Genomic DNA, 15,346 nt, shown 5'->3' on the forward strand with positions numbered 1-15,346 from the left:
GGGTGTGGGATTTATAGAAATTCTTTCTTATCGGATGCTTACGTCATAACATCTATTGGCATACCATATTCCAGCCCGATCCGTCCAGTGGTTTGGGCTGTGCGTTGATAGATCACTATATCAGTCAGTCAGTAAGTCAGTCAGTGACCTTTGAGTTATATGTATATTTAGATGTCAGAGTGGGCAACCGTGCTGGTGGTTCGCCTGATGGTGAGCGATCACCGCCGCCCGTGAACAGAGCAGATGTAGTGCCTCTGCGAATGCTTTCAAGGGATAAGGAAAGGATTGATGACAGTAAAGAAAGAAATGGACTGGGAAGGGTGGGGAAAAGGAAACGTGCTTTATAAACTGTTCCATTTAATTTTGAAACAATATAATGTTTCATGAATAAATCGCGTTTAATATCCGTCGTAACTTATTTTCATTATCAACTTCGTTTTCCAGTACCGCAGCACCGGCTGGCCGATTTCGAGCGAATCTGCGAAGTGATAGTTCACCAATTGCTGCACGTGCACAGGACGGTGCACGCTTTGCAGCTGTCGACGATGTGTCTGCGCCTTTGTAAATTTTTAGGTGACAAGTGCGTGATTGGAATCAAATTTTTGTTTAATTTTATGCTTTTGGGAAACCCCTATTCATATGCTAAACTCACAACTCTAACTCTAACTGAGCTGAGAGTTTGAGTACCAGTTTGAGATAGAGCTCAAACTGGTACTCAAACTCATACTCGGATTTAAACTAAAACTCAAAATTGTACTCAGATTCAAGATCAGACTCAAACTCAAATACAATCTCAAGCTCGTACTCAACGTGTGCTTATTTGATTAAAATCGGTAGAGTAATTTAGGAGTCCATTGCAGACAAACAATGTGACATGGAATTTATATATATATTACTAGCTTTTGCCCGCGGCTTCGCATGCGTTAATTCGGAGTAGTTTAACAGATGTTATTATACATATAAAACTTCCTCTTGAACCACTTTATCTATTAAAAAAAACCCCATCAAAATCCGTTGCGTAGTTTTAAAGATTGAAGCATACATAGGGACAAAGAGAGCGACTTTGTTTTATACTATGTTGTGAAAATATGACAACGACATTACAGTAAGTATTTTGAATCTTTTTTAATATAACTTTTAAATGTTATTTTAAATAGTTTTTTAATATGTATAAATATTTGAGCCTAACAACACAGGGGATCCTAGTGTGGGGTTCATTGCAATATATGTATCTATATTATGTAAAAACATTTTTGAAACAAATAAAGATATTTTTTTTTATTATTATTTCCAGAGTGTCGTACATACGAAACGTCGGCACCATACTGTACCACGCCGACAGGCAGTATCCGGAGATTGACAGCATATCAGCGAATGCTGTCCAGCTGTTCAGCGCTGTGCTGATAACTAAAGGATGCATGGAGACCGCTCTGGTGTTTCTTTGTGAAGTCGCGGTGAGTTTTGTTTTTTTATTATCTTTTATTGCATGGAATTTTATTTTATATATTTATTTATATATAACTACGCTACGCTTCGGCTTCGCCCGTGGTACATATATAGTCTATAGCCTTCCTCAATAAATGGCCAATCTAACACTGAAAGAATTTTTCAAATCGGACCAGTAGTTCCTGAGGTTATTGCGTTCAAATAAACAAACAATCAAATTAACTAACTAACTCTTTCAGCTATATAATGTTTGTATAGATTATCTGCGCCACGCGGTTTCACACGCGTAAGTCCGTATGATGTAGGAATATCGGGATAAAAAATTGCCTATATGTTAGTTCAGTTGTCCAGCTATCTACGACTACTACCAAATTTAATTGCAATCGGTTCAGTAGTTTTTGCATCAAAGAGTAACAAATACACACATACACATACATCCATCCTCACGAACTTTCGCATTTATAATATTAGTGGGATAAGTAGGACAGGATGAAATGTGATAGCTATTTTTTTCAATTGGAGATTTTTTTTTGTTCATTTGTACCTATCTATAGATAGACCGTTTACATTTGCAGATAAGATAGATTTCTTTTGCAAGTGTAACGACAAACAATAACGAAAAAAAAAAATCGAGTTAAGCAACGGTTGGCACGGTCATCAATTGGATGGGTACAGGATGACCAGACTTTTTGCAACTGTTCACTAGCTCATATGTCATCATCATCAGCCCATATATGTTCTCGCAGCTGGGACGCAGACCTCCTATGAGGGTTCAGGCCATAATCCACCACGCTGGCCAAGTGCGGGTTGGCAGATGTCACATGTCGTCGAACTTTTGATTCTCGGACAAGCCGGTTTCCTCACGATGTTATCCTTCACCGTTTTAAGCAGAGGTGATGTTATCCACACGTGCAGATAAATTGAAAAATCAATTTATTTCCTGCGCGCTCGCCCGGGCCCGAACTCCCGACTTTTCGATTTTAAACTCCGAGGTTCTCACCACGGAGCAACCGCTGGTCATATGTACGGAACGCTAAGTGTACGCTGATCCGACTCGCGCTTGACCGATTGCATGTACAAACAGATAAAGGTATCTCCACGAGGCCGACTGTTACAATTGCAGATGTATTACGCGAAATGCAAGCGCCGGGCGGCGGCGGCCATCTTGTTGAGAACTGCGCAGGCGCACATCGTGAACGCGTCGAGGTCACATCCGGATGTGCAGTGTGAGTTCTGCTATTGATTGTCTTTTGTTCAGTCGCGGTTCAGTTATTTATTTATTTATAAAATAGCTAGCTGCACGCCCCGGCTCCGTCCGTGTTGTCATTTATCGTAATTAAAATTATTTAAACTATCCTATCCCTCAAGTTGGATCGAACTGCACATGGTGTGCGAATTTTATTATAATCGGTTGAGTGGTTTAGGAGTCCATTGAGGACAAACATTGTGACACGAGATTTATATATATTAAGATATTTGTTTTTTTTCTTTACTTTCTACATATATATATATTTTTTCATATACTTGCTATTCTCATATTTTAATATATAAAAATTCAGTGTCATGATGTATGTTCCCAATGAACTCTTCACCAACTCAACCGATTTTGAAGAAATTTGGCATTTTATGTGTAATTTGGTCCAACTTAAGATATGGGATAGTTCTTATTTCGATTAATTATCCCAATAATTTATAGTCTTGATATTTTTAATTATTACTCGGCAACAGCAACGCGTGGCCGGGTATGCTAGTAGTCATATATAATGAGAACAGCAATTGTGCATACATTTATTTTGCCATTTGTCATTATCCTCTACCTTTAGCGGCCTGGAAGAGATCGCTGATAAGCGATAAGGTCGCCTTATGTAATATCTCATTTTTTTTTCGTATATTTGCAATTTTTTGAAGTGAAACTTCTTTAGAATCGTTGTGATTTCAAAGCTGATGCAACGGAAAAAACGACAGGTGAGAGACACAAATACAAATATGTGCAGAATGAAGCCGGCAACGAATGAGACAGAAATATACATACTATTTTATATATATTCATCTCATTCTTTTGACGATTTACTGAAGTTTCACTTCTATCGTTTGTCAATCGCACACACACCTTATTTGTTTTTTACTTGTTGTGGTACTTAAAATTGTTAAATAATAATCTCCGTTATAGCATCTCGCTAATAAACTCTCTCTCTCTCTCTCTCTCGTTTCCAGTGGACTTGGCGCTGGGCCGGCTGATGGAGGCGCAGGTGTTGGTGTGTCCCGATGGAGGATTGGCCGCCCTCACGGCGGCCAACGCGATCCAACGACATTATTTAGCTACTCCCACTATGGGTAAGGGGCGTTTTTTATACTAGCTTTCGCCCGCGGCTTCGCGCGCGTTAGATTCGGAGCAGTTTAATAGATGTCATATATGTATATTTTCTTATTTTTGTTTTCTTTTTTTTTCTATTTCTGTTTATGTTGTTTTAATAGTGTTTTTTCTAGTTCTAGTTCTCTATCTAGTTGTGTTCATATGTCTTTAATTTCCTCATGTGATGTTGACAATAAATGTGTTTATTATTATTATTATTATATATTATATACCTTCCTCTTGAATCATTGTACCTATTAAAAAATTTCATTAAAACCCGTTGTGTAGTTTTAAAGATCTAAGCATACATACATACATAGGGACGGTCGTGGGAAGCAACTTTGCTTTATACTATGTAGTAAAATGCCAAAAGTATCTCTATCTATCTCTTTTTCATGCGCCCAAACCTTTGAACCGATTGAACCAATTGAACAAATTTCTATGAAATTATGTCTATATGATAAGCTATTTTTTGTATGTACGTTTGGTATCGTGTTTGTGGAATGAACTAGTTTTCTTTCTCTTCTCTTCTCTCTCTCTCTTTCATCGATTGATTGATAATCTTTTCATGTATTCAAAAAGCATAATTAACTTTAATTATAATAATTAATTACCATTCTTAACTAACTATAAATAGTTAAGAAGAAAAAAATTACACCCAAACTAAAATTACACGAAAAATAAGATACAAGTCCTAAAAGCATGATCCTGATATAAGACCCCTTCACGGAAGCTCAGGGCACCCAACCGGAGGCCAGTTTCCTTCATCCTACCCGTCCCAGTCCATTCCTTCTTTTAAATCGTCAATCCTTTCCTTATCCCTTACCCCTTGAAAGCGGGCAGCGCATGCGCAGTGGTGCTACCTCTGCTCTGTTCGCGGGCGGCGGTGGTCGCTTCCCATCTGGCGAACCACCAGCTCAGTTGCCCTCGGATGTTTGATATTTTTTCCCATGTTGTTTTTCTATGGTCTAGAAAATAAAGTCAAACATAATTATTATAGACCAGCTGCGCTCCGCGGTTTCAGCCGCGTAAGTCTGTATAGTAGTAGGAATATCGGGGTAAAAAGTTGCCTATGTGTCATTCCAGTTGTCCAGCTGTCTACGTAGCAAATTTGATTGCAATCGGTTCAATAGTTTTTGCGTGAAAGAGCAACAAACACACACACACATCCCTACAAACTTTCGCATCTATAACATTAGTAAGATAGATGCATCATAACAATAAAATATATATAATAAAGTATTCTTATAAATTGATGACTTTATGACTTTATGACCCTCAGGCACCGTGTGGACCGCAAGGCGTCGGTACAATCTCATCTTAAAATATAGCACGTCTGTATCAACGGAGAAATGCGTGAAGCTATGTAGATACTTGAAATTGTGGCGGCGAGCGAAGACGGCGGGTGGTGCGGGGCTCGGGGCCAGTGGGGGCAAGGGGCAGGGGGCAATATATGGGGCAATCACGCAGACCTGCTGCCCGGAAGATGCGCAGGTAAATATCACAAATAAATGGGGGCTGTTGGGAGGATTTTTTCGGGGCAAGGGCCGTGGGACAGTAAAGGGAATCACGTAAACTTGGTGTCTTGAAGACGCGCAACTAAGTTATTTGAGGGTAGTTTTTATTTGCGCATATAGATGATAATTTAGGGCCACTGGGGACAAGGGGCATTATAGTTTTTTTTATTTTCAAGTTGAAAGTTCTTTCCAAATTTTTCATTAAAATCAGATTTCTAGACGAAAATCAAAAGGTCATTAATATGATGCCTAAACGTTCTATTTTCTCACTATCTGACCATGGACCGCACTGAATTATCCAACTCGACACATCGTTTCCAGGTGAAAATCAACAACGCGCTGAAAACAATACTCGACTGCACGACTGGCGCGCACGTGACCAGCGTGGATTTGAACAGGAAGCTGGAAGCCTTTACCCCAAAGCACAACCATGTGGAAACCATGCGGGATTGCATGATCAGAACGCAATTGAGCCCGTCGCTCCCATGCATTTCCGTGCCGGCTTTCGTCATGCCCGAGTTCCTTAAGCATGGCGCGTGCGCATGCTATGCATGCGTCATGCCGGCATGCGCGATCCTCGCATGCCAGACGGCTGGCCTAGAGGCGTCCATGCACTTCAGGTCGAAGGAAGACGTCATTGCCAGGAATTATTTCGATGGAGCGTTGACCGCTTTCGGGCTGGCGGAGATGAAATTGAAATCGATTTTTCTGGAAAATTTCGCGAAGAAATTCGAGACGTACGTTGTCAGTTTGGTCCGGGACAGCTGCTTTAGGGAATTCCGCGAGCTGGAGGTGGAGTTTCTGATCGAATTGGCGTTTTTTGAGCTGTCCGAGAAGAACTTCGTGAAGGCTGACGATTGTATTGTGAGAATACAAGAGATTCTATCGGACGTCGATATCGACGTATATCTACAAAACGAGATATCCAATTTGCTCGTATCTTCGGCGCTGTTGCGGGAACAGCGTCCGGAAATACCGAAAGAGTTGGACATAGACCTCGATTCGCTCAAAATAAGCTCCAGCGCAGAGGCTAAAACGCCGGAAGGCAAAACTCTACCCGTGGACACGGTGCAGTTGGTGCAGAAGGAAGAAATTCCGATAAAGCGAAAGGTCGTCATAAAACTCAATTTGGACGACCCGGAGGAAGCGGAGCAGACAGCGGTGAAGCCGAAGTCGAAATTCAAAATTCCCGAACCGGTTATAGCCAAACCCAGCCTGGAAATAATAACGCCTAGGCCGACTAGATCGAGACCTAACATAGTGGTCACGCAAGTGGAAACCCCGAAAACCGAAAAGTTTTTCACCCCCAAATCGACGCCCAGCGAGGCGTTTTTCACCCCCCAGACCTCACACAAGACCTATTCGAGGAAGATCGTTAAAAATCTAGACGCTGAGTTCCTAACGCCCAAAGAGACTCCATCCGATAATATGAAAAAGAAAGATACGAAAAGTTTAAGAAAAAAGACGTTACTAAGAGCTACGAGCCCTGGTAAGTTGGAAGATAAGGAGAAACCTGTAACTAGGACGAGGAGGGTTAAACAGCCTGTATTTGATAAATAACAAACCATAGATCACAGACTGCGTTCTATGTCACAATGACAGCGTCATTGTCTATGCCCAGATTTGGCGCGAATTTGTTTAGAGATTCAAAATGCAAATGGCTGACTTTTGGTTTGTTTTAAAATGATTAAAAATCGAAATGAATTTAATATATGATATAAAAACTTATTTGAATGGTCTATATTTAATAATATAAAGCTAAGATCTAATGACTTTTTTGTTTGTTTCTTTGAACGCGCTTATCTCAGGAAATACTGGACCGTTTTCAAATATTCTTTCACGGTTATAGGCTGCGTGTGAGGCGAAACGCCTGTTTTGTAATAACCTCATTTTACTAAACTATGCAAATATTATGCCAAAAAATTACATGTAATTTTGTAAATATTTTTAGTAGGTATACATATGAGATTTTAAATTTTGAATAATGGAATAAATCTCTTTTATTATTAGTAAAATTTATCAAATTGCAAAATTGTTATTTGATTATTACAAAATTAATGATAATATGAGATGACTTATCTTTCGAAATACATTTGGGAGAGTTTAAAGTAAACTACCTATTATAAGGGAAATAAAAAAATAAAATAATTATTTAGTCACGATTTTATTGTGTTAAAATTCCTTATTGTCTGACTTTTATCTTTTCTTTACATCAAAAACAAATGTTCAAACTTGTCACTACTTCATTTTCAGGTTTTTTATGTTTATTCAAGTAGCATTAAATTTTATCCACTTCTTTATACAGGCTGACTCAATATTTCAAACTCAAGGCCCATATCCTTATCCTTACCCTTCCCATTCCTTTCCTTAATCCTCTCGTCTATCCTTTCTTAATCCCTTTCCAATTCTAAGTCGGCAATCCATTTGTAGAGGCTAGATCGAACTTACGCCTCTCCAAATGTTCATGGGCGGTGGTAGCGCTTAAAATCAGGCGTCCCACCAGCTTCATTGCCGATGGTGACATAAAAAAAAAACTAAAATATTCATTCATACTTTTGAATCTTCAAAGTACATAATTTAAAATTTACCACCGGTTCGGAAAGCAGTTTCTACGCAATAGAACCAGCAAAAACTATAATTAATTATAACATTTCATAATAATTCTGCCAAAGAACTGTCCTGTGGTTCTCAAGCGACAACATTCCATGGATTGTATCTTCCATATATTCATTAATGCTAGGCTCTTCGAACTAACACATTGTAATATAGTTTTTAAATTTAGCACTAATAAAATCTTAACTATTTATTATTAAATGTAAAAGGCCGCGTTCCATCGATACAATATTGTAATCATTGAAATAATGTTTCGTATTGGTTGTGATGGTTCTTAATCATCTCAATAGATGGGGCGGGGTGCCCCTTAGGCACATGGAACCGAAAGGGTAGAAGAAATTCGATTGCTGTGGCGGGATCACGGGTGGCCGAGAGGCTAGGCGTTGCTACGGTTAGGCAAGAAACGCAGGTTCGAATCCTGCCTCGTGATCAAATTTTTTCTATTCTTTGAAAAATTTCTCATTTATAAAGCATTTCAATGCTATAAAACTAAAAATTAAATTATATTTATAACTAGCTGCGCCCCGCAATTTCACTAGCTTAAGTCTGTATCCCGTAGGAATATCGGGATAAAAAATTGCCTATATGTTATTCCAGTTGTCCGGTTGTTCCAGTTGTCCGGGGCGCAGCTAGTTAATTATAATTTATAAACTAAGTCCGGTTTATCATATCTTTAGTTAAATTGCAAATGTATAAATACATGTTATTTATAATATGCTACCACTAACAGTTAGCCGTGAAAGTGACGTTTAGAATTATTTTTATAATGTTAGGACTTTTAATATATTGTCACCTGTATTTATAGTAAATAATATTATTATATTTGATGTTTTATTTCCTTTTCGTAAAACGGGCAACCTTTTTAGCAGTAATAGATAGCATAAAAAATGATTGGTACCGGGGCTTTTCCCAAATAATCCTCGTTGTCGAGGATTTGTCAAGATAAATACTATTCTTTATCGGGTCACAAACTACATCATTTATCGAAATAGGTTTAGTGATTTAGGCGTCAAGAAGAGGCAGACGGACATTGATAGCAACAAAAGAAGCAAACAATCTACTGGTAACTGCATTTTCAATAGACAATCACGCTAGAATGCTTATTGAAGATGTTTAATAAATTAAAAGTAAAAATTCTTTATTACTTTAAGATAGACATAAAAATCACAAGTAATACGCACGTGTCCAAGGTTCTTAAAGTTAAAAGTTAATTTACGAATTACTTATTGAAGATGTGGAGTATAAACTCGGTGATGATTTCCCACGAAAAACAGTTCATAGCTAATATGTACGCTCGCAATGGATGCAGAACCTTAATGTTCTTCACAAAAATCATTTTCATTATATTTCAAATTCTCGAGCGCAACGTACGTTCAGAAATTCGAAAACATTTAAATATGAGATTTGGCTCTTGTAGTCAAGTCATTAAATCATTAAAAAAAAACTAATATGACTATGACATTGACATTGACTGTTAATGTCGAAAATAGGGAATTGTTTTTGTTGATACATATTCCAATTTGTTATTAAAAATAGATACTTTTCTATTAAAATGGAAACAGAAGCATTTAATTTTTACGGAAGATGTAGATTTTGCCACATTGAAGGCAGCCACAGGGACCTAACGAAGGAATACACTCAGAATGGATACCGGGAAGTTTATTACGATATTTTTCAAGAATGTTTCAATTTATACGTGAGTAATTAATATTTTATGATATTTAATCTTCTGTGCTATCTCTTGCCGATGTCTTTTATGCCCGAGGTACCTATTTTAGGCAATTATCTTTTTGTTACTTTTATAAGTCGAATATATTTTGGCAGAAAAAAGGTATTCTCTAGATAAAAATTAACCCAAATTAATAGCCGGTAAATTTGTCAATTCTACTATATCATAAACTAACTTTTCGCCCGCGTAGAATTCGCTTATATCGCGCGACATGGTAAGGAGTAATTTCTTCTCATTAAAAAGTATGGTTTGTTCTTTCCCACGTTTAGCTCCATCTTCATATCAAGTTTTATCAAAATCAGTTTGACAATAACAAACTTTCGTCCCCTCTTTCAACCCTTTCTACCGCAATAAAAAGTATCCTATGTCCTTTCCCAAGTTCAGTTCTATCTTCATACCAAATTTTGTCAAAATTGGTTCAGTGGTTTAGGCGTGAAAGCGTGTCTGTTAGACAGACAGACAGAGTTACTTTCGCATTTATAATATTATATCCCTAATATAATTAAGATATGAATGATTTGCTTCATTTTATATAATTATTGTTTATTGTAAAGTAATTATCATTTAATATGTTATAATTAATTAAAATTTTGAATAATACTGGCTGAGTTCCATTTGCCAGTATCCTACGTAGTTTTATACAGACACTAGATAGTTTTATATCTTTCTTTCACTGAATGAATATTTCACTGAAATAAGATTATATAATTTTAAAAACTTTATATAATTGTAGTATCACAGTATTAGTTCTCTTATAAATAATAGGTTCTACTCAGAAAAAGCTAGACCGATTTTTATGAAATTTTATAGAATAAATAAAACAAATATATAAATAATACATTTATTGATAACAAAGCCACACAGAAATAGAAAAATGTAAAAAAAAAACATAGTAAACAATTTAAAAACTGGAACAAAATATTACACATTAAAACTTACAACCAAAAAAAATAACACATCTGTTATCAAAAGGGGCCTCTCAGTATAAAGCTGCAGAGACTTTTGAGTATAGGTCAGAGAACAGGGCATAACTTTTTTAAATACCTCTAAGTGATATGTAATAGATATAGTTACCGATCAATGTTTCAGCTGTGCATAGTGTCTAAACAGAGTAGGTTGATATGTACGACATGTGTGAAACAGCTGCAGGAAGCTAACAGTTTCCGCTCCATGGTCATCCGAGCTGAGCAGGACCTGGTGGCAGCGATGAGCAAGGAGCCAGTGTTTATAAGCAGTGAGTAGTTAGTTATGTTTATTTGAGTTTGAGTGAGTAAAAGTGTGTTTGTTTGTTTGTCCTTTCAAATTGCATGGAGTAATTTTGTGATATGATTTTTGTGTCTGGTGTTTTTACATCTCATTCACATATGATGGTCCATTATGCTGATGAATCGCTCTTCCTACTATCCTACTAATATTATAAATGCGAAAGTTTGTAAGGATGTGTGTGTGTGTTTGTTACTCTTTCACGTAAAGACTACTAAACCGATTGCAATGAAATTTACGGTACGGTACGTAGACAGCTGGACAACTGGATTAACAATTAGCAACTTTTTATCCCAATATTCCTATAGACTGATGCGGGTGAAACCGCAGTTCGGAGCTAGTAAGTTTATAAATTCAGAATGTTGTGAAATGTTGTCGATAGTAACTAATTTTTTTTCAATTTCTAAAGATTAGAAAAAAATTGATCACGAGGCGGGAACTGAACCCGCGTTTGTTTGGCCAAACCGTAGCAGCGCCAACGCATCATCGAGACAATATTATAATCATTTTAATAATTTTTCATATTAGTTCTTAATCATCTCAATAGATGGCGTGGGGTCGTCCCTTACACACATACGCACGTAAAACCGAAAGAGTAGAAGAAATTCGATTACTGTGGCGGGATCACGGGTGGCCGAGAGGCTAGGCGTTGCTACGGTTTGGCAAAACGAGGCGGGATTCGAACCCGCGTCGTTTTGCACAAACCTGATCAAATTTTTTCTTGTCTTTAAAAATATTGTCATTTATCACGTAAAAGATATGAAACTGAAAATTAATTTTATTCAATTTCAGTGAACGATAATGAATGCGATTGGACGAAACAAAACCACGAGAGTTATGTGAAGCCTGAAGTTAATGTGAAATTGGAGGGAGATGGATTATCTGATGATGATGGTGATGATGACTGTGATGATTATATTCAAGATGATGATGATATGAGTGAGTATAGCCTAAGGAAAATCTTAGTGTTTCTTATACTTTATTATCCTACTATATCCTATCCTACTAATATTATAAATGCGAAAGTTTGTAAGGATGTGTGTGTGTTTGTTGCTCTTTCACGCAAAAACTACTGAACCGATTGCAATGAAATTTAGTACGTAGACAGCTAGACAACTGGAATAACATATAGACAAGTTTTCATCCCGATATTCCTATGGGATACCGACTTACGTGGGTGAAACCGCGGGGCGCAGCTAGTCTTAATTTATACACCATATATGTAACATTATTTGTCCGCTATGGACTCGTAAACTACTAAACCGAATTTAATCGAATTTGCAGTTCAGTACAAGTAAAAAAAAGTAGTAGAGTATAAACAAATTGTACTCTTTCTCTTTTTTTTATCTTGTTATTAATATATATATTTTTTAAGTTTCCTGTACAATTTTTGTTAAATTGTAATAAATAAAAGATAGGATAGTTTATATTATTTCAATTATGATAAATGACGACCCGGGCGGAGTCGGGATGTGCAGCTCTAGAGTTTAATTTAAAAAATGAAGGGCCAGAGTCCCATATCCTTATGCTTACCCTCCCCGTTTCTTTCCTTTATTCCTCTCGTCAATTCTTTCTGTATCCCTTCCCATTTAAAGTCCGCAATCCATATGTGGAGAGGCGTAAAGTCTGCAATTCACCTTACGCCCCCTACAAATGGATTGCCGACTTCAAATTGGGAAGGGATTAAGAAAGGACTGAAAAGAGGAACAAAGGAAAGGACTGGGAAGAGTAAGGATAAGGATGTGGGCCTTCGACTCCCCCACTCACCGAACGAAACACAGCAGAATGCTATTTCAGTGGGGGGGGGGGTCTTCTGTGGGGGTGTGTTACTTCCCCGGTGCGAGCTGGCCCAATCGGTGCCGAAGCGTGCTCGACCACCACATGTAACGGTTAAAAATAAATTGCAGGTGTATATTTCAGGTGTTTCAATAAATAGTGGCGATGATATGGTGTTGGGTGAGCTAGAACTAATTTCTAGATTCGATAGGCGCAGTCTAAAACCTTTGCCGACTCGGGCGACCCTCTTCCATACTTGTGAGAATTATGTCAAGCATTTGGACTCTTTGAAAGGTATACCACACGACACACTAATATTATAAATGTGAAAGTTTGTTTGTTTGGATGTTTGTCCGTCAATCACGCTGAAACTACTGAACGGGTTTTGATGAAATTTGGTATGTAGATAGAGTATGAGCTGACTTGGGTGATGAGATACTTTTTATCCCGATTAAATGATCCCTTTGGATACAACAGGAATCTTGATGTCCGGGCGGAGCCGGGACGAGCGTCGAGTCTCCAATATAAATTACGTGTCACGTTGTTTGTCCGTGATAGACTCCTACACTACTCGACCGATTTTAATCAAATGCACACCGTGTGCAGTTTGTTCCAATTTAAAAGATTGTTTAGTTTTTATTATTTCAATAACGATAAATAAAGTGCAGCTAGATAACTTTCGGGAGCGGTTGCGGATTGATATAAGAAAAACTCTTTATTCGGATTTTACGAATATTTATTACAAGTGTAGATTTTGATACACTGTTCTCTTAAGACTAACTAAATCTAATTCCATTGTCCACCGTTCCAGCGACAGGCGCGATAAGGCATTGCTGACGATGCGTCTGGGACGGTGGCATGATTTTAGGGTTAGACATATATTCATAGGAGGAGCTGTTATGAGAACATAACTAGCTAGTTTCTTATAACATTTTTCTTATGCTTCAAAGCATGCTTTTGAATTTTTAAAACTACCTCCTAAGGTTTGGGTTTCTATTAAAAAATTAGGAGTTTTAACTGGGTTAATACTCGATTCGTTCTAACTGTTTTGTAATTATTTTACACAGTGTGTTTCTATTGTCTCTTTAATTGCATTTCATTATATTTGAAAGCTTCTGCGTTTTATTGCAGCACAAAACAAAATCAGCTGTCGTAAAAGGGACAAAATATATGTTGTTTCGCTTACCATTTTGTATAATTCGATTCGTTACTAATTCCAAAATGGACTGATTCCAAAATGCAATAAAAAAACTAATTCCAAAATGAACTATTAGAACTAATTCCAAAATGCAATAAAAAAACTAATTCCAAAATGAACTATTAGAACTGATTCCAAAATGCAATAAAAAAAAATAATTCACATCGTTATCATTCATTCTCCAGGAAAACTAATAACATCGAACACGATCAAGAACCTGCTCGAGCGACAGCGCAAGACCTCATCCATGTATTTGACGGAGAAAATGGCGCTAATAAATAACATAACGATGTTACTACAGCACTCCAATATGGCGCCTTTCAAACCGAAACGGAGGTCCGGCGTGCTCTGCTACTACTGCAGGAAAACTTTCGACGGCTTCGAGAAACTGCATAACCACCAAGACGTGGAAAACTGCAAGAGGCTGATGAAGAAGATCCTGACCAAATCCTGCGCCGAGAGCCTGGTCATTTACGCGCACGTGTCTGACCTGAAATGCACCATATGCGACGCCGGCGTCGAGAACTTGAACGGCCTAAAAACCCACTTGGCCAGCGCTCACAAGAAGCAGATCTTCACGCAGTACAGCGACAGAGTTGTCCCGTTCAAGCTGATAAAGGGCAACGAGTTTCAGTGCCAGATCTGCGGCTTCAGCTTCGAGACGTTCGGCTCCATAGAGCGGCACATGAACGTGCATTACCGGAACTACGTCTGCGACCAGTGCGGCGCCGGTTACATGACCAAGTCCAGGCTGAAGGTCCACTGGCGGTACTCGCACGAGACCGGCACGTTCCCGTGCGAAGTGTGCAAGAAAGTGTTCCCCTCCCAGCATAAGTTCAACTGCCACTACGACATAGTGCACCGGTCGGTGAAGAAAAATAAGTGCACGAAGTGTCCGCTGCGTTTCGCGGATTATTTCAACAAGCACAAACACATGGTGGAGGTGCACGGTGAACCGCCATTGCAGTATAAATGCAACGTGTGCGACGCGGTGTTCCGGCGGCGTTACGCGCTGTCGTGTCACGTGAAACGGCGCCATCTTGAGATGCGCGACGTCCAGTGCGAGCTGTGTGCGTACAAGTGCTACACGGGGACGGAGCTGAAGGTGCACATGATAAAACATGTCGGTGAGAGGACGTATCAGTGTAGTGTGTGTAAAAAGTCGTACGCGCGGAAGAAAACGCTGAAGGAGCATATGCGGATACACGCGAACGACAGGCGGTACGTGTGCGCGCTGTGCGGGCAGGGGTTCGTGCAGAACTGTAGCTTGAAGGGGCACATGCGGGCGCACCACGCGGCCGATGTGGGCAAGGTGTAGTCTGAATCGCGCTATTGAAGTTTTTTTCAAACTATACATATGACAAAGTAAATGAGATAGCCTGTGGAGGCCAAGACCCGATTTAGTCAATGATTATGGGAGACGGGTTGCTAGTGAGATGGTCATTTCATAC

General features: G+C 38.6%; 2 protein-coding genes across 2 annotated transcripts in view; both read left to right on the top strand.

The window, feature by feature from the left end:
* Positions 1–7,298, top strand: part of LOC119839008 — a 16,113-nt gene extending 8,815 nt beyond the window's left edge. Inside the window, exons 3-8 of the mRNA XM_038365177.1 lie at positions 445–580; positions 1,295–1,454; positions 2,570–2,672; positions 3,661–3,780; positions 5,082–5,293; positions 5,638–7,298. Coding sequence (XP_038221105.1) covers positions 445–580; positions 1,295–1,454; positions 2,570–2,672; positions 3,661–3,780; positions 5,082–5,293; positions 5,638–6,876 — 1,970 coding nt within the window. The 3' untranslated portion in view covers positions 6,877–7,298. The remainder of the gene's footprint in view (positions 1–444; positions 581–1,294; positions 1,455–2,569; positions 2,673–3,660; positions 3,781–5,081; positions 5,294–5,637) is intronic.
* Positions 7,299–9,429: 2,131 nt separating this feature from the next.
* Positions 9,430–15,346, top strand: LOC119839058 (zinc finger protein 624-like). Its single transcript, XM_038365232.1, has 5 exons — positions 9,430–9,625; positions 10,748–10,892; positions 11,714–11,860; positions 12,842–12,991; positions 14,081–15,346. Exons 1-5 carry the CDS (start codon positions 9,482–9,484, stop codon positions 15,211–15,213), a joined length of 1,719 nt encoding a protein of 572 aa, XP_038221160.1. The 5' UTR covers positions 9,430–9,481; the 3' UTR covers positions 15,214–15,346.

This window comes from Zerene cesonia, unplaced genomic scaffold (genome assembly GCF_012273895.1).
Source record: "Zerene cesonia ecotype Mississippi unplaced genomic scaffold, Zerene_cesonia_1.1 Zces_u007, whole genome shotgun sequence".
Taxonomy (NCBI): domain Eukaryota; kingdom Metazoa; phylum Arthropoda; class Insecta; order Lepidoptera; family Pieridae; genus Zerene; species Zerene cesonia.

Excerpts from the sequence above, each read along its gene's own strand:
- LOC119839058 (XM_038365232.1), top strand. The coding sequence starts at position 9,482 with ATGGAAACAGAAGCATTTAATTTTTACGGAAGATGTAGATTTTGCCAC. Across the intron at positions 9,626-10,747 it reads AAGAATGTTTCAATTTATAC|CTGTGCATAGTGTCTAAACA; the intron begins GTGAGTAATTAA and ends TCAATGTTTCAG. Across the intron at positions 11,861-12,841 it reads TCAAGATGATGATGATATGA|GTGTTTCAATAAATAGTGGC; the intron begins GTGAGTATAGCC and ends TGTATATTTCAG.